Below are 21,851 nucleotides of genomic sequence, written 5' to 3' on the forward strand. Positions count from 1 at the left end.
AGCCCTTCTGCATCCCAACAGAACTTCCTTACCTGCTGTGTGAGATGCTAGGTCACTTGTAATGCAAAAATGCTGGGGTTTAGTGCCAAGGTGGTGGGTTTTCTTTTGCCTAATCCTCTGCGAAGGCAAGTGAAAAGGTGTCTCCCATACGGTGCAGAGTAAACCGCCCTAGTAGGTTGGGGTAGACTTCATAGCCCAAGGAGGGCTGAGCAGAACGTGCTGTATCATCCAGGGAGCAAGAGGATGAGCTGAAATTGTTTTTTGGATTCAGCCCTGCAAAGTATGAAGAGTGTTTTGTATCCTCATGAAACCAGTCTTTACAGAGGGTCTGGAGGGCGTAATTTCCAGAGCCAGTGTTTTAGCGTTGGTGAACCAGTGGGCGCTGGTCCCTGAGGTCCCTCCCAATATTGCTGCCTGATGTGGGTGCCGCTAGTTGAAGAGGGAGATGTGGTTTGGCATGAAAATGGTGTGCAAGGCTCTGAGCAGCCGGCTGGTGGATTCAGGCATGGTTAGAGGTGCCCGAAGGAGAAGTGCTGGAAGGGTTCACAGGGCTCCCTGCCTGAGGCATTAGCCTTTGGGTAGGAAGGCTCTGCTGTGTTTTCGAAACCTGAAATCATGCCGAAGGTGTTCATGAGTACCTATGCTCGCCCTCAAAGTGACTTTATCTATATTTTTAATCTTCTTGTAATAGCTATTAAGAAGAGTTACTGGCTTCCTATGTTGCAAAAAGTGCAAAAAGCCTTTTATAGTAAAGACATGAAGTATAGAAAAGAAGGTACCTGTCGTGCCTATGAAATACCTTGATGATGCATCCATTACCCCCTGTCTGATGACGCTCAAATGCAAAATCTGGGAAGGCTCAGGTGTGAGTGGCACTGCCTGGCCTGACAATAAAAAAAGTAACCATTTATGCAGTGTTTCGAGATCTTGGTTTTTTATCCAAAATGGCTTCTGGCAGCAGCTTCCATGGTTCTTACAAGTACAGAAATGATTTGAGGATTGTCAAAGCTACTGTGTGTTGTGGAGGGGCACAACTCCGTGTTGTAATTATCTTGCTGGGATTATTTTTGCCCAGGAGAAAAAGCCCCAGCCTCTTACCTTTGCTGTTGCTGAAACACCTCCGCTGTGCGGGAGGGAGCCCAAGGAGAAGCCAGCGGGAAGGCGCTCCCAGCCAGAGCAATCCCGCAGATCCAGGGGAGGGGATGGTGCAAATGCAGCATGGCAACGCCGTTGGTTTGGGTTTGCTTTTTTTCTCATTTCAGAAAAGCAGCTTCAGCAAAGTAAACTTTTTGTTTGTTTGCTTTTAACCCTGTCTCTCCCAAGGCAGAGGGAGGGAAGGGGTCTGCCTATGTTTGACCATGTTGGGTGTGTGGGACCTTTCAGGTTCTCCTCCCACCTTGAACTGGTCTTCAAGCATCACCCCTGAGTCCTGGCTTTGGGAAGATGTTTCATGTGGGGTTTTCTGGGGACTCAGAAGTGCTTCTGTGGGTGAGGGTCTGGAAGGTTGGGGCTGTGATTTGGTAAGGATTTGGAAAAACAACACCTCAGACCCTGTGGCTGGAGGAGGTGGGGGACACTTGCCTTGTGACAGTCAGGGACAAAACCTGCCTGCTCCTGCCTGCCCACATTCCGACAACAGGACTGCTGTTCCTCCACCTAACACAGGCCAGGCTTCCTGCTTTTTCTCACATTCCGGGCACGACATTGACTCATCCATCTCTGTGCACAAAATCCTGCCTCTTTCTCCCCTGACAGTAGGACTGGCAGCCCAAGGACAGATGTATCCTGCTACTGCAGGGTTTGGTGGCCAGAGTTTTATGATGCATGTCTCGCCATGCCCATGGGGTCTGCGGGGCCCCAGCAGGTGGCTCTGGCATCCTTCTCATCCCTGTGCACCCACTGCTTCTTGCATCTTGCTGTGTGAATAGATGGTACTTCCTAAGATGGTGCAGCTACAAAAGGAAAATCACTGATAAATTTCTCTCTTGCTCCTCTGCAGAGTTGGGTTGAAACAAAAAGTCTTTTGGCAGAGCGTTATTCATGCCTGTTTCCTTTGCCTTCTCCTTAGTGCCTCTTGGACACAAGGAGGAAGGGTGCCCCGAGCTCTCTGTGCTACCTGGGGGGCAGGAGAGGTCACTGGCTCTGCCAGCAGCTGGGAGGTGGATGCTCTCCTGGTGAACAGGCAGCTCTCGTGAGGCGTTGTGGTCCTGAGCAGATCCAGTACCACCTTTGTGTCGCGGAGCTCCAAAATCCCAGCAGCTGGCTGTGCTGTTTTGAGACTTGTGTGAACTTGTAATGTTGAAGATGGTAAAATGAGATTTTTTCACCTAGTTGTCATTGATAGGAGAAACACAATTCTAGGGGATTTTAATTTTGTTTGCTCTTAAGTCTTAGTTAAATGCAATTAACGTTGCACTCCAGCCTTAGCTGCGGGTTTGTGCTTACAGGGCATGAGCCTATTTGGCATTCCAGTTGTTCGGGAGCATCCCTGCTGCGGGAGCCTGGCTGGAAGCGGGGCTGGTCCCTCTGCACCTTGGGGTGTCCTGAGATCCGGGTGCACATCGCACCCAGCTCTCCTTGCGTGGGTCAGGCTGAGAGATAGCGAAAGCTCACATTGCAGCTCAGGCAGCTTAAAGACCACAAGCATTTTTATTCCTTCTGCTGTCGGGCTGGCAGAAATGTCTGTGGCGGGTTCTGTGCTTGGTTGGTTTGGCTTCCTTTGATAATGCAGCTCAGGCTTTGCCGCTATGATATTTTTCTTCCTCCATCCTGCGGTGTAGTTGCACTCCGGGGAGCTTTGCCAAGCGGTGGCTGAGCTCCAGCCGCAGCCCTGTCAGAGCTGTCTGCGAGCACACAGGGACCATGCTGGCACCCAGTTGGTGGCATTGGGGCAGCTGCTCCATCCCAGCTCTTCCCGCTACCCAGTGGAGAGGCACGTTGATGGGCATGCAGCTGTGAGAAACGGAGGCAGGAGGGTTAAGGAGTGGGTTTTTTTGGTATTGTTTCTTTTTGGTTATTGATCGATTGGGAGGATGAGGCAAGCCTGGTCATCCTTCAAGTGGCAGCAGGACCAATTTCTGGCTCTTTTGTGCTCCCAACTTGTACCTGTTTTGTACTGGCACAATTTGCAACCTGGATACCCTGATTTCTGAACCAGAGCCTGGAGCTCTGCTTGTGTAGGTGTTCTCTGGACCAGTGCTGCTGGGTCTGTGCAATGGCAGCAGGGTGCATTGGGGTAGATGCGACTTCTTGCAGTAGCAGATCTCCTTCTGACACTGCTGCGTTAGAAGCAGCTGCGGGTATTGGGAATGTTGCAAGGGTGGTGTGTTCCAGGCTGTATTTTTCTTTCTCTGGTTGGAGGCTCTATGCTTTCCAACAGGCGCATGCTAAACAGGAGCAGGGGAGTGCTGCTTTTTCGAGGGGTATGTATTTAGCTCTCTCCCTGCCTTGCTGCAGTCCAGTTGCTGCAATAGCATGAGTCGTTCCCGGCTTGCAGCCCTGGGTAGCGTCGCGATGGGTGACACCTCCATCCAGCGCTGGCACCGTGCCGTTGTGTGCCAACCCACGTTCTGCAGCATCGAGAGGTTTGGATGCTTCTAATTAGGACAAGTTGTGCTGGCCGGCTGCGGCAGCTGGGCAGGCTTTGTGGGAGCTGCCCTCAGACTTGGCACGGCAGGATGCGAATGTACGAGCCCTAATAAAGACAGGCTGTTTGTTCATTTGAAGCTTCTTGATTTGAGAGTGCTACTTTGGTTGCTTGAAGAACGGCAAAGTTCAGAGCGAGAGGGAAGAAATGCTGCAGTGCCAGCTTGTCCTTTTTTCATCTTGCTTATGAGGTTGTGTTTGACTCCTTGGGAAATACGTGGTGTTTGCCTGCTGCATCTGGCTTCTGCATCCTCCAGAAATGCCAGTGTGGCTTCCTGGCTTGGCAAAGGCTGGAGAAGTTGGAGGGGTGGTCTGGAATTGCCCAGGGAAAATTTACCAGCTGTTCATAGGCAAAACCCCCCACCCAATTAAAAAAAAAAATAATAAAATCCCTTTGGTCTTCTCTCATCTTCTGTCTGCCAGCACCTTGGCCCGTGCATCAGGAGCAGTGAGCAGTGCAGCCACCTTCTGTACCACTGGGGAGTCCCTGAGGCTGAAACAAGTCCCAGACTCAGGGATGTTCCTACACCACTGCAGTGTTGGCCCAGAGGGCCTTGGGTGAGGAACTTAAACCACAGAAACTCCCTCTGGATGGTCATGAGTGGTCACGGCCCAGCTTTGTACACCGCAGCAGCAGAGCGAGAGCTGTAAAACAGTCCTTTCTGGGGCAGACACACTGCAAGCACATGGTTGAGTTTTGAGTCACCAGTGAGCAACAGGGTAACATCATTTTTGAGTAAAAGCAAAGGAAAAAGGCTTTGTTCAGACATATGCTTGGCTGAAAATTGACACAAGGTGGAGGCAAACTCTTATGGGGCTTTTGCAGTACTGGAGGTACATCTGTGTCCCTGCCCAGTACTTAACGTCATTTTCTCTTGCCTTTTTGCTTGATTTCGGAACGCAGAGCATCATTCTGCGGAACTGTGTGCATGGCTCTGCTCCTCCCTCCGTGCTTGGATAAGCAGGAGCTGCATCTGCTCCTTAGGCAGAACGCTTATATTCTGACTGCCAGTAGATTTGAGTACCTTGGTAGGAAAAAATGGGGCAGAATGAAATGGTATGAGTTGTACTGGGTGGCTGTCTGATCTGGAATGTGATGAGACGTCAGTCAGAGAGAGGATGTACGCCAGTGAGGCTCACATCTTGAGGAGTCATCTATACAGTTATCTGGAAAAGAACAGTTATTAGCAGAAGTGGCTTGTATTACGGTACGATTAAAATGTGCACAGAGAAAAATGCTAAGTAAATCCCTGGAATTTTTTTTTTTCTTACTTTACTTAAAGTTTGGCTCATTTGGTAGAGGAGCTACCAAGCTCACCACCTCAGCCTGGTGTCTGAAAGTCAGCCTGGCCCCCTCCCCTTCCATGCACAGGGCATGATGATGGTCAAGGATAAAAAGTTCTCACTTGGTCTTCTCTTCCTCTGTCACCTCTTTTTTTTTGATGGTACTTTATAGATAAACTGCTTTAACGCTTAATGGCCAGAAGGATAAAGTTGAGTGTTTTGCTCAGGCTCTTGCTTATTATTAAGGGTCTTCAGATTTAACATCCGTGGCTTTCAAAAGTGACTGGTGTCTCAGATGAAAAGCTTCAGGTGCTGCAGCGTGGCCTCTCGGAGTGGCTACTCATCAGTTCCCAAGTGGTGGAGCCTCCTGTGGCAGCTCAAACTGGGCACTCAGGCTTGGAAAGTCTCTGCCTGAGCATCGCCCTGCCATCGGCCAAGTACCCAAGACCTGCCCGCTCCTTCGGTCCCAACTGCCTGTGGTGCCTTCCCTGCTTCTCATTCGTTTTCTCTTTGTTGTTAGCTTGTAAGCCTGTTAATTTATGTTGATTCCTTCAATTTCCAAAGGAAATTGCTGCAAGGTTAAGATAGTACCATCCCAGCACTGCTTCCTACATGTTTTTAATCTGTGTTTAACCATTCTGAAAAATAGCGTTGTGGTGAACTGGACCGTGCATGTAAAACAACCAAACGAAAAAGGAACCAGTTCGCATTTTAATTGAGCGTGTTATGATTTTGCATACTGAAATTCAGTTTTAACTTCTTCACATCCATAATGCAAAATTCGGATGCCTCTGTAGTAAAAACCCCAGGTTTTTTGCTTTTCTCCAGAAGTTTGCTGTTGGCCATGGGTCTTGTGGGGGTTGGATGGCACATGGCTCCAGGGGCTCTGCAAGCCAGGGTAATGCACACAGCACCTAGAAGAAGCTCCACAGCTGTCCCGTACCTCCACAAAGCCGTTTAAAAGCAAGTCCTCACAGCGAGGACTTACCAGATAGGAAAAGATGTGGAGGCAGAGTGTGAAGCTAGACAGGCTTTTAGTCTATGCTGCAGTGGCTCTCCTTGCAGTCTGAGCAAAAATTTGGACTCGGACTTAAAATTTCATTAAAACACTTGTTTGACAGAAACTTGGCGTAGCTGTGTCCACAGAGCTGCCTGTGGAAAGCAGATTGTTTTTTTTTTTTCTGGAAAAACCTCTGACAAATTCCAGAAGCTACAAATGTGGGGTTTGGAAACGGCATTCCTGGATGACATTCGTTTCTTTTGTCTTTGTTGGACTTGATGGTGGCTCAGAAAGATGCAATCAGGGGGTGGTAGCGGATGGTGTTTGATGTCTTTTGGGCCACTTTCACCTCTGGCTGGGGCGTTCTGTCTGTAGTATGTCTCCAAAAGCCATAGCAGCCTTGTGGTGTCTGTGGTGCGTGCACCATAGTGCGTCCCAGGAAAGCCAGCCCAGGTGAGGGTCTTAGTCTCCAATTCTTTGTCACCCATAATTTTGGCTGGCCAGCACTCCTCCGCGGAGCGCAATGAATCCATGTGGCCACAGTTTGATATTAAACTTCTTGAACAGCTTTTCTCATGGTGTTTGTTGCTGCAGGCTTTGAGTATGTGGGACAAAGATAAATCTGCTCTGTGGGCTGTTTCCGAGACCACCTTGGCTGGCCCTTTGGCAGAGCGCTGGTGTTCATGGGGGTGGCCAAGCGAGGAAATGAGAGTTGGAGCTCTTGGTGTTGGTGGTGCTTTGTCAGCCTCTAGACCTGCTGCCCCCCCCAGTGCAGCCCAGTCCTGTTCCATTCGGGGGACAAATTTTCCCTTATTCTGTTGGAAATGGGGTTTTCCCTCAGGGTTTTTGTTTTTGGTGGTTGTTTCTTTTTTTCCCTTTGCTCCCAAGTTTTTATCTTGGTAATTACAAAGACCTTTCTGTTCTAATTGCCAAAAATGACACATTCCCTGTAACCAGCAGCTTGCCAGACTTTAGGTGGGCTGTTAAAGCTTTTGGAGTTGATCCCGAAAGCTGTGCATCTCTGCAGTTTAGGAATGGTGCACTTAATATTTTCCTAACAAACACGAATGGTGCGTTTGATACTTTATCCCATCACCAGAAATGCAATAAAATACCACAAGGCTGTTGCTATGTAGTCCTTTCAGAACTCCTGTTGAAATCAAAGGTGGGGTTTGGATGGAGGGTCCTGTATTCGTCATAGGATGGCCACCTCGGGTTATTTACGTACATATTCACCTCAGGAAAAATGCATTTCAGCAAAAACACAGCAGCAGATGTTTAAAAGGCCCTGAAGGCATACTTAAAATGAAATGGAGATCAGGTCTGAAGTCCACAGAAAATGGTGGAAAGGCCTGTATGGCTTGAGGGACCTCTGGATGATCCCTGCCCTCTGATTGCTCTCAGATTCCATAGGTAACAGGGCAAATTCCTGCTCCTGTTTAAAGTCATCCGAGCTGTGCCAGTCAAACCAGGGTTTAATGCCAGACTCAAAAGCAGCTCTTTATGGCAGGATTGCCTCCCGTCCATGAGACTGAGTGTGGTCAAGTCCCTGCTTGACTTCTCTGCTGTATTGCAGAGAGATGCTGAACTCCTCGCTGTCCTCATTGGGGATTTTTGTTTCAATTTCTTTTGCTGAAGTAGTTCTGCTTTCTATAAATAACCCCCGGAGCACAAACTGCAGCTACTGGCCTTGCACTGAGTTGTCCTAGCCATGGGCTGCTCTTGGTCTGTCTTGGTTTGGGGGAAATTACTACTGGAAAAGCTTGGCTTTGTGATGATGAAGGAAGGGGAAGAACACGTGAGCTGTTAGAAAGTGCTTGCTGGGGGCTGGGAACGTGGCGCGTCTGGAGCCCTGTCAGCTGTGGGAGTTGCCATCAAAGCCACTCGTGTTCTGGCCCAAATTCTGGGAGAGGTTATGGAGAGCATTTTGCAGCTTCTTGGGGATACCCCTTTGGGCGAGGTGCCTCCCGACTGCCCCGTTAGCGCTTTCTTTGCACAGAAGCTGTAAAGATACTGAGCCACTGCTGCTGACAGCGTCCCGGGAAATCAGTCATTGCCACGCGGTGTTCCCTAAGGCGTGAGACCAGCAGAGTGTATCTGCTGTACTATCTGCATTATACAGCAGAGTGTTTTCCCACTGCTGCGCATGAACCTTAATTTATACTGTATTTAAACATTCGTGCTGGAAGGCTGAGTCTCGGAGACTCGGAACAGCTGCAGCTCCTGCTGAATCCACTGAAGTCAGCTGGAGCCGAGGGTAGTGTGAATTTTCTTCCCTCTAGTTAATTCCCTAATTGTCTTGTTGGAAAGGTCCAAGTTTGGCTACAGTGATAACAAGCTGTCTGCAACAGCTGGGCTGGAAAAATTGCAAGAAGGGTAACAAATCTGAAGTATTTGCGTTAATTTCATGATTAAATTCTGGTAGCTTTGTTGATGAGCGGCAGAAGTATAGAAACAGGCAATTAAGTGCTACCTTTTGGGTTATCAGTCTTCCGTGTTTGCAGGCTGCTTTGTTATGGATATCAGATCCAGAAGGAGCATCCCGCTCAACCCAGAAGAGCCCCCTTGCACACAAAATGCATCTGAACCTCCAGTGATGAGCTGAAGATGGGTTGTACCCAAACCAGAGCGTAGCGCAGGGTGACAACAGAAGGGATTTGGGTGTTCATCTTAAGAGTTCACAGTCAAACTTGCAGATGTGTGTGTAACAACTAAAGATCAGCCATGAAAACAGGAACAGAAGGGGGAAAGGCAGAGCTGGTGCATTATTTCTGCTACAGCAGAAGCTCACAGTTGAGTTTTGGGTGCGGGGAAGCTGCGGTGCTCCCCAAGCCTCGCGGGAGGAGGCTGGTGCCCCAACCAAGGAGATGAAACAATGGCTGGGACAAAATAGATGTAATTATTTCCTCCTTTACTGCCAGGAAGCTGATTACAGCCACAGTTCTCATTGAATAATGTCTTGCAGATTCAATGAATGTGTTTGCTGTACCGGCAGATGAATTTTCATCAGCGATGTTAGTACGCTTATCTTCTTCCAGCATTTCTGGAATGTGTCTGCTGAAAAGATAGCATTAAACTTGCATAGTCAGTAAAAAAGAAAAGGTAATTAAGCATATCAACAGTTTTAATTGGTGGAGAGGCTGGTGTGTTGGAGCGTGATGGGTTTTACGGAGCATGCCCAGTGCTGGGGGATCTTTTACTCTCATCAGTGCAGGCCACTTTGAAATGCCTGCTGCAGGGCTGGAATGACACATGCCTTTACTTCTGCGTGTGGTTGCTGCCTGCTTGGGCTATTTGAGGTTCTAAGGCAATTAAGAACTAAGTGCAGTTAAAAATGGTTCGAAGCAATTTCGAGCACATTCTAGATCTGAACACCTTCATTAGTTCCAGCACTTCAGGTAAAAATAGCAAAAAAAAATTATTTGTCATCTTTGGGATATTTTTTCCTTTTTGCAAGTTAAGGTCTCGGGGTATAAATCATAGGTATCATTTTCAGCATGCAACGTAAAGGCCTTTGTAATAGGCATGTTTTTTGCCACGCACCGTGGATTTCTTCCTCAGGCTTTACGGGTTTGGAGGAGCTGTGCCAGGCGGGTTCTCACCACCCTCTGCTGTTTGGGCTCCCTGTTCCACGGGGCTCAGCCTTCGTCTCCTTGCACAGCCACGTTCTTCTGCTCTTTTTGAGGCTTTTTCACACCCCAGTTCCTTCCAAGAGGTTGGCTGGGGCCTGGGATATGACTGTCCTATGTCCCTGTGGAGGTCACCTCTCCCTTCGGTTCCTGTTGTTCCTGGGAGGCATGTGACACCCTGCAGCGAGCTCCACGGTCACCGGAGCACGCCGGTTACCCACCCTTGGGCTGGGCTTCCCCTCCTCATCACAAGTAAAATTTTAACCTCTCATATCACAGTTTTGTTTTTAAAACAGCTGCCCACGCGTGGCAAGGAGACAGTATCTCTGCAGCTTTGCCTGCTAGAAGGCCATGGTGTGCATGCATGGACCGGGCATTCCCAATTTCTGCTCCCGCAGTGATAGCTTCAGGGCAAGGATTTTTCTTTTATATGTAGTTTGTTGGGTTTTTTTCATTTACTGATCTCATTTACTGAAGAATGCAGCCTGAGGGAAATTTGGTTTAAAATTGTTCATAAAGTGAGGCTGATTGGGTGGGTGGGAATGGGGCTATTCTGCTAAATCTGTAAATTTGATTTAATAAGTTTCCAGTAAGACTGTATGCAGAAGGAGATGATTTATTGCTGTCTAACAGTAAACAGAAGAAACCCGTGACTCCGGACTGTACAATGCAATTTTTGGATGGCTTTTAAATCTCACTTGTGTTTGGTTTGAAGAATTAATGATTTTGGATTCTTCCGTAGTGTATCTTGGACCATGTTTCCTTTTCTCTGTTGTTTTTTTTTTTTTCCTTTCCAGACTGCTGCGGGAACAGTGGATCAGAGCCAAATACGAACGAAAAGAGTTCATTCACAGCGAGAAGCAGGAGCCTTATTCTGCAGGTAGTGAAAGACTCTCTTGGCAGATAAGTTTTTTGATGTCCAGCACCTTCCTTTTTTTTTTGCCTCTGTTTATATGTTCTTTATAGTGATTACTGCTTGTATGTCGTAAGTAGGAGGAGAAAGTGTGGCCTTTTGGGAAAGATCCCTCCTGATGTTCCCTGTATTTTGTTGGGAATATTGGGAATTTTAATACCCGATGGAAATAAATGGGTTATCAAAGAGTCTTTCTGTTGACTTCCATGGGCTGTTCACCAACAGCAAGTCGGATAAAGTACCAGCAAGTTCATTTCTGGTAGCAGGAGGCACAAAGCTGGGTGGGAACGGAGATACAGGTGTTTTTCTCACCGAGGTGAACTTGGCTTTGGCGCGGGGCAGGAGGATTGTTAGCATGGTTTGGTTATCGGTGGATGGGTGCACCCCGCTCTTCCCAAATCCCTCGGACTGTCTTTCCACCAGATGTCAAGCGTCATCAGTAGGAACAGGTCTCCTTGTGGTACAATGAATGGGCAGTGTTTTGCAATTGCAAAGACACAGCATGTGTGACAGAGCTTGTTTCAGGCCTCCCAGCACGATGGGCAGAGCGGCGGTGGCCTTGCAAGGGGGTGGGTTGCGGAGCAGTGGGTCGGGTGATTTTCTTGCAGAAGAGCAGGATCTGAAGAGAAGATGCAGGGCTTGGCCGTGTCTGACATGGCTGCACCGGTGTAAGGACCAGCATGCAAGTGCATGAAATTAGCTGGTTGTTTCTTTGCTATATGTAAGTGGCATTTAATTTATTTTGCATATTAAGTAGTTGACACCAGCTATGTGCTTTGATGACTCTGGGATAATTTTATTAGCAAAGACCATGTTACATATTAAAGGTTAAAATATTATTTTCGTGCTGCTTCTCAAGACTAATGATAAGCAGGTAGCTCCAGCAGTTTGCTTTTATTAAAACCACAATTAAAATCTTATGTTGTATATTCTCAATTAATGTTTAGAGCATTTCTGCTCTGCTATGTTGTGTACATGAGGCATGCACATAGTGTGTGGGGAATCCGTATTCATATATAGTACATTGTGCACTTTTTTATTTTAGATTTTCAAAGTGGTCTGCTGGAGTTGGACACATTCTATTAACAATAAATAGTTTGATTTCTTAGATAATTTTGGGATATATCTGGCAATGTGTGTATAATGTTCACCCAGGAATAATGCTTCCAATTTGTACCATGCAACTTCTAGTTATAAAAGCTGAGATTCACCTAGGCACTTCAGACAAATGCCTGATTTTAAGCACATGATTAGTCCTTTCGACTCCCCAGAAGAGCGTGTACCTGGTTAAAGTGAAGTAGGTGCTTCAGTGCTGCGTGGGCAGAAGGGAAGCGTGTTCTGAGCTTTCTGAAAGATATTATGGGAAGAGTTCAAATGGAGTTTATTTTAGCAACGTATTTTGTAGGTGTTCTTTGGTGGTGTGGCTGCATAATATTCAACTGCATGGTGAAGCGATAGGGATTTCTCCTCTCTCTTTGAAGTTCAAAAGCCATGAAGTGCAGAAGAGAAGAGGGTGAGCCATTTAAAATGAACAGTGCTCTCGGGAGGAGGAGGGGAAGGGAATGCAGGCTGGTGGGCATCATGTAGGTTGCATGTCAGTGCTTTTAGGTTGTACATTGTTGTTGAGAATTGTACTGTCATTAAAATCCAGCACAGGAGCCGTGGAAATGACCTGTGCAATTGGGAAGTCACTTGTTGCTTCTTCTGGACAGTAAATTCAAAGGGGAGCTTTGGCCAGGTGACTCCTCCTTAGGATAGCCAGGTTGGTGTTACAACAAAACAAAGCTGGGGACACACACCAAACTTCCAGTGCCAGCTTTTCCCTTCTGCTGAAGTGTAACAGCCCCCAGGTGTAGCTCATGCCATTACTTCACCCCGTGCCAAATGGTGCTCCTTCTTCTGGACCGCGTGATGTGACTGGGTTGGTGATGCTTTTTTCAGCTCTTGGGCTGTTGGGCCGGCAGTGGGTTGTTTCCCAGGGCTGTGGCTTGAGAAGGGAGCCCAGGGAAAACCCTGTGTCCTGTAGGGAAGCAGTATGATGGAGATCATAGAGTCATTTAGATTGAAAAAGACCCTTAAGGTCATCGACCCAAACGTTAACCTAACATCACCGAGTCTGCTACTAAACCACGTCTCTGACAGAGATGTTCCTGTGTGCGTTGGGACGGTTCTCATATTGCTGGGGTGAAATGGGGCTGTTTCATCATTGTCTCATACGCAGTGCTGGACCACCAGTTTGCCCAGCTGGTAGTTGCCAGTGCCATCAAAGCTGATCTGAGCTGCGCTGTCCATGAGCCCTCCGAGACAGGCTGGAGCCTGGTGCTTGCAGAAGCAGCTCAGCCCCACCACGTGTCCCGGCTCTGCCCTTCTCACCCTTGCTGGGGTCAGTACAGCTTCGTGGCTGCAGCAGCGGCTTGGGGGTGCACCCTGCCGAGGGGTGACCCCCTGTGCCTAACTGTGCCAGGCTCAGGGGAACTGCAGAGGGTCGTGGCCGTTATTTTCCACCCATAACCTCCTGAACTGCCTGTGAATGCACTGAGGTGGGACTGACACAAGGACGCCCTCCTGCCCATCTCATGTCCATTGTGTCTCACTTGAATGTATGTATATCTCTCTTTCTTTCTAATGCTGTTTTATACCATTTTTTCCTCGCCGTTCTGAATTCCCTGGAGGGGTGTTAAGATTACCAGTTTCTGAGCATGAAACATTTTGTTGCTAATAGAGACATTGGTTTCCATTTTCTCGTGTTTGTTGGAAGATTTAATTCCATTTTCCAATCCCAGGGGCAATTTTGCATTCTGATATTTGTTCAATAATTGCATAAAAAATAAGAAAATGCTATCTTTGAGTAGTTTTGAGCAACATCCTTTTCCAGGCAGCCTGATGAAACCCTGGCCAGAAATTCAGTGTCTTTCAGAAAATCCTTTGGGGAGAGGCTGTCTGGAGCCTGTAGATGCCAGGCAGAAGCTATCACAGCCAAGCTGACAGACTCAGAAGAAATGAATCTCACAACAGGAGTGTCAGATGTGCAGGTCAGAGCTGAGATAGCCACGCAGGGAAGCCTGGCAGGAGGATGCAGCAAACTCTTCAGCTGCTGGTGAAGGGTACAAGTTAGGGGTGGTGTGGGATGCAAAGGCAAGAGCTACCCAAAAGGTCTTGCATAGCCCCTGCTCCGATGGGAAATGCCTGTCTGCCTTGAGAGACAGAGAGCGAGTCGAGGCGGCGGAACCAGGATTGGGAAGCAAAGACACTGCCCGTGCAGGAATCCCCGCTGTGAGCAGGGCTGAGCACTGGAGCTGGCGAGGAGCCGTGGCTGTAGGTCCGTGGCTCTTGGTTCAGTCTCCATCAAGTGTCCCCTCTCAGGGACGTGCTGTTCCACGTGTAGTCACAGCCACTTACCCTGGCTGGGAGATTGCAACGGAATCTTTTGTAAGGGAATTTTTAGAGAGTTTCTTGCTCCCCCAGGAAGCCTTGGTGCACAAGCCCACACGCTATTCACAGCTTTCAGCTCCTCTGCCCCCAGTTAGTTATTTGAACTCTGATGATTTCATTCCTCCAAAAAAGCCATCGTTAATGAGTATATTAGCACCATTGATTTTAGTGTGAGGAGTCAGCCTGAGTTCAGATAGTGCAAGGAGATTAGTACAACAGTGATTAAATGTTTTGGTGATCTACTGTCGGTTCTTAGATACATCCTTTTATGCATGTGAGCTCTTAATTCAGCTATAGTATGAGCGCTAAATTATTTGTTTGCCCTAGCCAGACTTTATGAAGCAAAACATTATTCACACCCCAGCAATCCTGATTAATGCCATGGTCTATGTCCCTTCCACTAGCGATACGTTTGTTGCACAGCAGCACAGAATAATACCAGTTGCAAGACCCTCACATTAATGTGTTTCAGGTTGGCTTTATCCCTTCTGATAAATGAACTGGCTAAACTACTGTCAGTGTCCAGATAATTCTCCCTTTTAATGGAGTTTTATGGGGCACGGATGCTGAATTCTCTTAGAAACAGAGGATGATTGTAACTGCCATCAAAGTCCGGATCTGGATCTCAAGGCAATTGAAAGATTTGATAATTTTTGAGAAGGTGTTTATCAATTTTACAAAGCTGGCACATTTTCCTCCACTGTTGATAGGCAGCAGCTAGGGCAATTCTTCCCAAAAGTCCTGCTGGAAGTTAATTCATTTGGGTGCTTTTGATTGCTCTTAATCTAATGGGTTTATTTTAACCAAGGGAGGTATGGAGGAAGCAAAAGGGAACAGGATTTGCAAGGCTGGAGCACTGTGATGTTATAAACTGGTTGAGGCGCAGCTGCTGTAATGCATCTCAGGCCACAGACGAGGGAATGTGGCCGAGAGAGAGCAAAAGGGAGCTGTTTGCTCCTTGAACTTTGTTTGGCTCCTGATGGACCTGTCTGGTTACTGCCAGGGTGCCAGGAGGAATTGGTGCCCTGGGATGAGCTGAAGCCCAGCCTGGGAGGGGTTGTGGGCAGGGATAACACGTCTTTGGGTTTTTGCTTTAATATTAGCAAGTGAAATGGGAGAGCTCTTCATGCCAAGCATTTAATCTCTTAATGCTTGTCAGGAAAAATGGCTTAACTTCACTGTGAGGGCTGTGGAGGCACCTGTCCGTGGGATGGATGTGGCTGATGCAGTCGCAGGGGGCTGGTGGGTATCTCCAGCAACAGACAGGGATGCCAGGCTGGGCAAAAGCAGTTGCCACCCTTTCCTTGGAAGCGTGGCCTGAGGTAGTTCAGCAATGATTTGTATGCTCTTAGACCAGGGTGTGTAGGCGCTTTCCAGCAAGGTGTGGGGTAAACCGGGCACAAACAGCATCATCATCAAATGCAGCTTTCTGCAACTTCACTGTTAATGCTGCTTTCTTGTGTTTCCTATAAATAGGCCAGTAAACCCTATTACTCTTAATTTATCAAATGGTGGAAGAGCAGTCACGAGCAGGAGAAGATTCACAGCAGGGTACAGCTGCTATAAAGTGCTGCTGCCAGCTCTGCACGCTGGTACGATTCCCCTGCAGCAGGGCTGGGGAACAGCAGTTCTCCCTTGCTCATGGCAGATGCTGTTGCATGTCTTTGATGTTGAGACATTCAGTTTGTATTCAGGATGGGGATGCATCATTTACAGGGGAGAAAGATTATAGAATGGTTTGGGTTGGAAGGGACCTTAAAAAGCATCGAGTTCCAACCCCCTGCCACGGGCAGGGACACCTTCCACCAGCCCAGGGTGCTCCCAGCCCCATCCAGCCTGGCCTTGAGCACTGCCAGGGATGGGGCACCCACAGCTGCTCTGGGCAGCCTGTGCCAGTGCCTCACCACCCTCACAGTAAAGAATTTCTTCCTGATATTTAATCTAAATCTTCCCTCTTTCAGCTTAAAGCTGTCCCCCTTGTCCTAGCAGTAAAAGCCCATGTCAAAAGCCCCTCCCCAGCTTTCCTGTGGGCCCCTTTAGGCACTGGAAGCTGCTGGGAGGTCTCCCTGGAGCCTGCTCTTCTCCAGGCTGAATGATCCTGACTGTCCCAGCCTGTCCACATAGGATAATAAATGCCAACAAGCATCACTGCTTTCATTCTTCAGTCATAGGAGGCTGGAGCTCCTGAGCTGATGTAAATTGTCGTAGGTCCCATAAAAGTGGCGAAGGAATTCAGGTTTACACTAGCTGAAGTTTTAAACCCTGTGCTTGGGAGTGGAGATTGGAGGAGTCTTTGATTATTTGATTGGTAGTTCTATAGCTGGGTGGGATGGCTGGTTGTGCTGCCGAGTGTGGTGTTACTGCAGCTTCCACTGGAGCAGCTGAGAAAGCTAGAAGATACAGGCAAGATTTTGGGCATATTAGCAAAGCTGAAGATGACTGGGGCTTTAGCCTCTTCTGGTTTGTATTCCTGTATTTATAACACTATGGACTAGATCTTATAGTCATTATTCAGATGAGTTCTAGGTTTCCCCAGGTAGTTACAAAGGGTAGCAGTTGTCTGGAAGTGCCTGTTTGCTCCTACTATCTTCTGTCAGCACCCCAAAGATTACTTGGCTTATACGTTATTTTGTATTTGTCTGCAAATATGATGGCAAAATAAATTATGAGACATGAAAGAATACCCTAAAATAGTAAAATCTGTTAATATGCACTTTCCATTCCATGTGGCTCTTGCATAATTCGGGCAGCAATCTGAATTCATTTTCCCCTGCACTTGCACAGTTGGAGGGAGCTGTGGCTGCAAAGCACTGGAGACATTGCACGGGACGTAAATACGTTCTTTCTCAGCGTGAGAAAGATACCCTTATTAGTTCAGTCTGACCCACGGTGATGTCATGTCGTTTATTTTGGGCCCGATCAGACAAAGCGGTGAGCAGTGCTGCAGTTGAAACCCAGTTATTTTAACTGACAGAGCTCATAGGCTGCTGTCTCTTACCCCAGTTCAGCTGCCTGGTGGGAGCTACAAGTGTCAGCCCCACACTGGCTCCGCTGTTCGGTTGTTGGGTTTTTTTTTTCACAACCTCGGAGGCAAAGCTCTGCTCTTCTGCTGTGCAGGCTGTGGAATTACAGGGCTGAGCAGCGCCTGGAGGACAGACCGGTGCTAGTGGCAACTGAAAAGGGCACAGGTTTTATTGCATGTCAGACAGCCCGTAGCATCGCGGGGGAGTCCGCCAGGCAACCAGAGCAAAGAAATAAAGTATCAGCTAGAGGGCTGCTGGTGTCCTTTGCTAAGCCCTTCATGCATGTGGTCTTTAAGGAGATGCTCATGCAGAAGGGAGCTCATGCTGCCTGAACTGTCCCGGTCCCCTTTGCAAGCACGGGAGAGCAGGTGCGGTTGCATGGTGCTGGTGCGGTGCTGGTGGCCAGGGACAGGCGGTGTCTTCTGAGCTGTGGTTACAAAAAGAGAGGATGAGAACGGAGAGGGAAGGAAGGAGATGGGAGACCGCAGGGTCACAGCTGCGCAGGACTGTGGCAAAGTGACCAGGATTTGCCCCACAAAATGCTTTGTGTCCTTTTGCATCAGAATTTTTTTGCAGGAAATGGCCAACTTCAGTGAATTCCCACCTTCAAAATACAATCAGAGCATTAACAAACTTACTACTTGCACGCTTTTCACATGTGGGTGAAGAAAAAAAGGGCGTAGAAAATTTGAGAAGGTCAAATTGCTGACATGAGAAGTGTCCAGTCTAATGGTTTTATTTTTGAATCATGGTATGTTGAGAGTTTCTGAGAGGCTGACTTATTTCCGTTACGTTCTTTAATCTCTTAGAAAAAAAACCCTCTTTTCTGGCCAGCAGCACTCCCTCCTCAGTTGTTAGCAGAGCACAGCCTTGGGGGTCTGGGAAGGGGAGCTGGGGTGAGGAGAGGGCTTTGCAGGGGAGGAGGGCATGGACACAATTTAGTTTGCCTGTGTTACAGCCTGCTATGATGGGATGTGGTCCTGAGGGTGGAACGTGCCCATCAGCCAGGGCCAGAGGCGGTGGGAGCCCCTCCCAGCACTACAAGAATGTGGTGGTGCAGGGATGTTGGGAGGGTTGGTCTTGGGAAAGGCTGGAAGCGCATCTCCCATCGCGGTCCTTGGGGATGGTGGTGCTCTGCCTGAGGAAGAGTAGGGCTTTCACATGGTGTATGTGGCGTTGCAGCTGTTAGAAGAGTTTGTGAAGCAGTCACCAGGTAAATGCTGTCCTTCGGGGGTAGCAAAGCCTGCTGCATGCCTGGTGTGGGATCCCCAGACCCTGCAAGAGGACAGGGGGGTCCTTGTTGCTGGGCTCACAGGCTCAGGAGAACAGGGCATCCTCTGGAGTCAGCACGATTTTTATGCTGCAGAGCGCTGGGGGTAAAGTAGTGAAAGGGAGCGATGCTGCTCAAAGGAGAGGTGTTTTCTCCAGCATCCTTTCACATACACATACCCGTGCCAATAAATCACTGCTATGCAGTACAGCCGTGTTGGGCTTGGCTGCAGCTCCCTTGCAGGGAGGGATGGTTGAAGCCAGAGAAACTGGTGCTGGTGAAAAGGCTTAAAGAAAAAGCCGTCTGCGAAGTCTTAGTTCAGGGCACTGTAGCAGTATCAAGGTCATGGCAGCAGGTTGTTCCCGGATTCCATGAGCGGTGCGAGAGAGGCAAGGGTGGGGTGGGTTTTTTCCTTTTCCCTGCCCTATTTTTGCTTTGACTGGTGTAAATCTGCGTTGCTCCATCAACGCTTGGGCTGGTTTATGCTCTCTGAAAGTCTTGATGTGGGAGACTGCTCCCCCACAGTGGATCTGCTCCGTGGTTGGAGCCGTGGGCAGTAAGATGCCCTTCCCTGTGCAAGCCCTGGCACCGTCTGATGAGATGGTACCGCGGGAGCAACCTGATACAGGCAATACAAAGCTGCTGTGTGAAACCCTTTCCTTGCAGATGGGCAGAGGTGCTGTAGGTGCTTCCTATAGCATCCTTGAACTGCTGATGAGACAAGCATGTTAAGTAAAACAGTTGAATCGAAACTCTATTCTTGCAAAGGTGTTATTAGCTAAATCAAGAGCTGCTCTTAGCACTGGGGAAGGTTTGAGCCAGCTAATGTGTGTGGTCAGGACGGTAGCCAGCTGCCACCTCAGCTTCTCTCAGGCAGACCAGTGTGAAGATTATTTCATCGTTGTTTTTCCCCCAAATGGAGACCACATCCTTGGCTGATGTTCCTGTTTATATTTCCACCAACTCCAGGGGAGTTCTCCTGGCTTTTCCCAGGTGAAGACCTGCAGGTGCTCAAGGTGATGCTGTGCAAGTGCAGAGCAGGACAGCAGGACAGTTCAGTGTAAGGTAAGAGCAGGCAGGAACCAGCCCCTCAAAGAAAAAGAGGCAGTGCCCCACCTTGACGGTGGTTCTGCAAAAAACAGGGCTGAGGTTGATTTTGTAGGTGTGTAAATTATCCCACTGCTTTATAAGCAAGGGAAAGTGGAGGTTTTAGCAACTATGGGAAGCTACATCTGGCTGCAATTGTCCAAGATGCTGTGAAGCGAGAGAGGGAGATGGACAGGCAGTGCTCACATGAGCTTTGGTTCCTTAGGAAACCGAGCTCACAAGAGCAGTAAGAGAAACCACGTGGTGGAGGTGAAAGCAACCATTTCTAGGCTTAGCAGCAGCAACTCGCCAGGCTTTGACCAGGCACCCGTGTGTGCTGCAGGACAGCGTGGTGGTGCAGAACAAGGTCACCTGCCCGCCTCGCCCCTCGGCAGCGGTACCTGGCGAGGCACAGGGTGCACCGGTGAGAGCAGGAGCATCCCGCTGCCTCTGGGGGGTGGGGGGCATTTGGCTGGTTTGGGCTTGGCGTGTGTCTGAAATAATCTACCACTGTTCCCGTGCTGTGCCTAACACCGGTGTGGCTGCTGGTGCAAGGGCGGGCGTACCTGGCCGCAGCGCAGGGCAACGTGCCGCCTCTTATGTGACCTGACAAGGTATATAAATAGTTTAGCATTTTATTTTTTTTCCCTCTTCCTCTTCTCTCCCTTTCCCCAGTCCCTTATGAGCTTATAACATCTCCTCATGATAAAAATAGCCTTTGGTGTCAGTGTGGGGCTGAGCGGAGCTGCCACGCTCCCTGCCCTCTGTTCGGGGGGCTGCGGCACAAATGGGGGGGCAGCTCCTGCGGACATGCAGTACCAGGGCAGATCCGCTGACTAAAGCGACTGGCTTTGCAACAGCAGCTCAGATCGGTTTGTAATTGGACCTTAAGCACTTTGTCAAGAAAAATTGGTATATAATCTTGGCTACCTGTTTGGTGTTTTAAGCGGTGCAGAAATCTCTGCAGACCAGTCGCAGTGGTTTGAATGAACGTACCCAGCGCCTTCCCCCAAAACCTAGTGATGACCGTCGAGGCACTTTTGGTGAGAGCAGTGAGATTTGAAATGTCACTTCATAAACTTTATGTTAGGCTCTGAATACCAGGACAAAAGATAGAGAGCCACATAATGCTGCAAAATTTTGTCGCCTTTAAAGCCCAGCCTGCGTTATGTGTCTGCAGAGTGGCTAGTACCATACAAATAAGGAGTTTATTTTTCCCTTCATTCTGTTTTTTAGCTGGCACATCTCTCATAATGTCAGTGACTTGCCTCTTGATTTACACCGTATATAAAAACTTAGAAGAAGCCTAATTATAACTGGCTTTTCTGACATTTTTTGAGCTGAACTTCTGAAAATACTGGCTACATCTGTAATCTCAATCCAAAGGTCTGAGTTTTTCAGGAGTTTCTGTGAGTGTAAATCTCTATTTAACCTCAATGCACACATGGCTGATGGGCAAACAGAGCTGTCAAAAGCTTTAGCAGGCCTTGATCTTAGTCCGTAGAGAGGAATTTCCAATATAAAGAAATCAGTTAATTTATTTCTACTTATTAGCCTCAAAGAGGAGTTGCTGCTTTGCTCCGACTGCTTTTTAATGTCACTATTATCTGATGCTAGTTGTAAAATGGATTAAATCCTCTTCTGATGTTTGAAAGGCTCAAGTGTTAGAGCTGGGCTTTGCAAGAAGCTCTGGCATTTTCTGCTGCTGTCCCTCATGGATGGAAAGTGCTTGTTTTTGTGATGCAGGGCTGCAGCGTCTGTTGGGGAGATGCTGCTGTTGCAAGATCTGTAGAACATCCTGCACTGTGAGGTGCTTTTTGGTACAGCAATCTTAGCCCCTCTATCCCATCCCTGTAGGCAGATTCCTCATAGACCTAGAGATGGGAATAAAACCCAACAGCAGTGCAGCTAAAAAGCAGCAAAGATCAGGGTAGCCTGGTATTTTGTTGAAAATTCATGTGGGCTTTTGTGAAGCATATATTTGGTTGTGAAAGAGGAGATGTTTTGTGGTAGGAAGTCATAACACCAGTTCCCTGCGCTGCATGCTGGTGCTTGGTATGCACACTGGGATTGCATCACTGGTGCCTTGTGTTAAATCACTGTTTCCAGTAAATTCCCAGCAGCCGGTTCCGGTATTTGGCTGAACCAAAGCACCAAGTTCGGCTCTTACTGGATTTCAGCAAAATTGTGTTGCAAATATCCGCGCTCGATCCCGCCCTTGTCTGTAAGATCTTGGCTGCTTGGTCCCAAAGTCTGGCTGCGTTTTCGTTCTGCCCAGCTGAAACCATGAGCAATCCCTCTTCTTGGCACTGATACCCCCTTGCAGTTTGTGTTGGCACCCTGGGGGAGCTGGACATGAAGGCTGACCTCAGGAAGCAGATGGATTTATGTCTGAATGAGGAGCCCAGGGTGCAGGGACGCTGTAGCTCTTTGATACAGACCTCTGCCCCATCTCAGTGTCCCACAGTATAGAACAATCTGGCACTGAAACCTGCGGCAGGCAGGGACCGTACCAGGGAATTTGGCTTTTTGGCTGAGTTTTGCAGCCTGCCGTGAGCCTGGTGCTGTG

The 21,851-nt window shown here is 48.4% G+C and overlaps 1 protein-coding gene across 1 annotated transcript in view; it reads left to right on the plus strand.

The window, feature by feature from the left end:
* The window catches only part of ADAP1 (ArfGAP with dual PH domains 1), a 62,774-nt gene that overhangs the window by 12,898 nt on the left and 28,025 nt on the right, over positions 1 to 21,851 (plus strand). Inside the window, exon 4 of the mRNA XM_037383304.1 lies at positions 10,356 to 10,438. Coding sequence (XP_037239201.1) covers positions 10,356 to 10,438 — 83 coding nt within the window. The remainder of the gene's footprint in view (positions 1 to 10,355; positions 10,439 to 21,851) is intronic.

This window comes from Falco rusticolus, chromosome 4 (genome assembly GCF_015220075.1).
Source record: "Falco rusticolus isolate bFalRus1 chromosome 4, bFalRus1.pri, whole genome shotgun sequence".
NCBI classification, from domain to species: domain Eukaryota; kingdom Metazoa; phylum Chordata; class Aves; order Falconiformes; family Falconidae; genus Falco; species Falco rusticolus.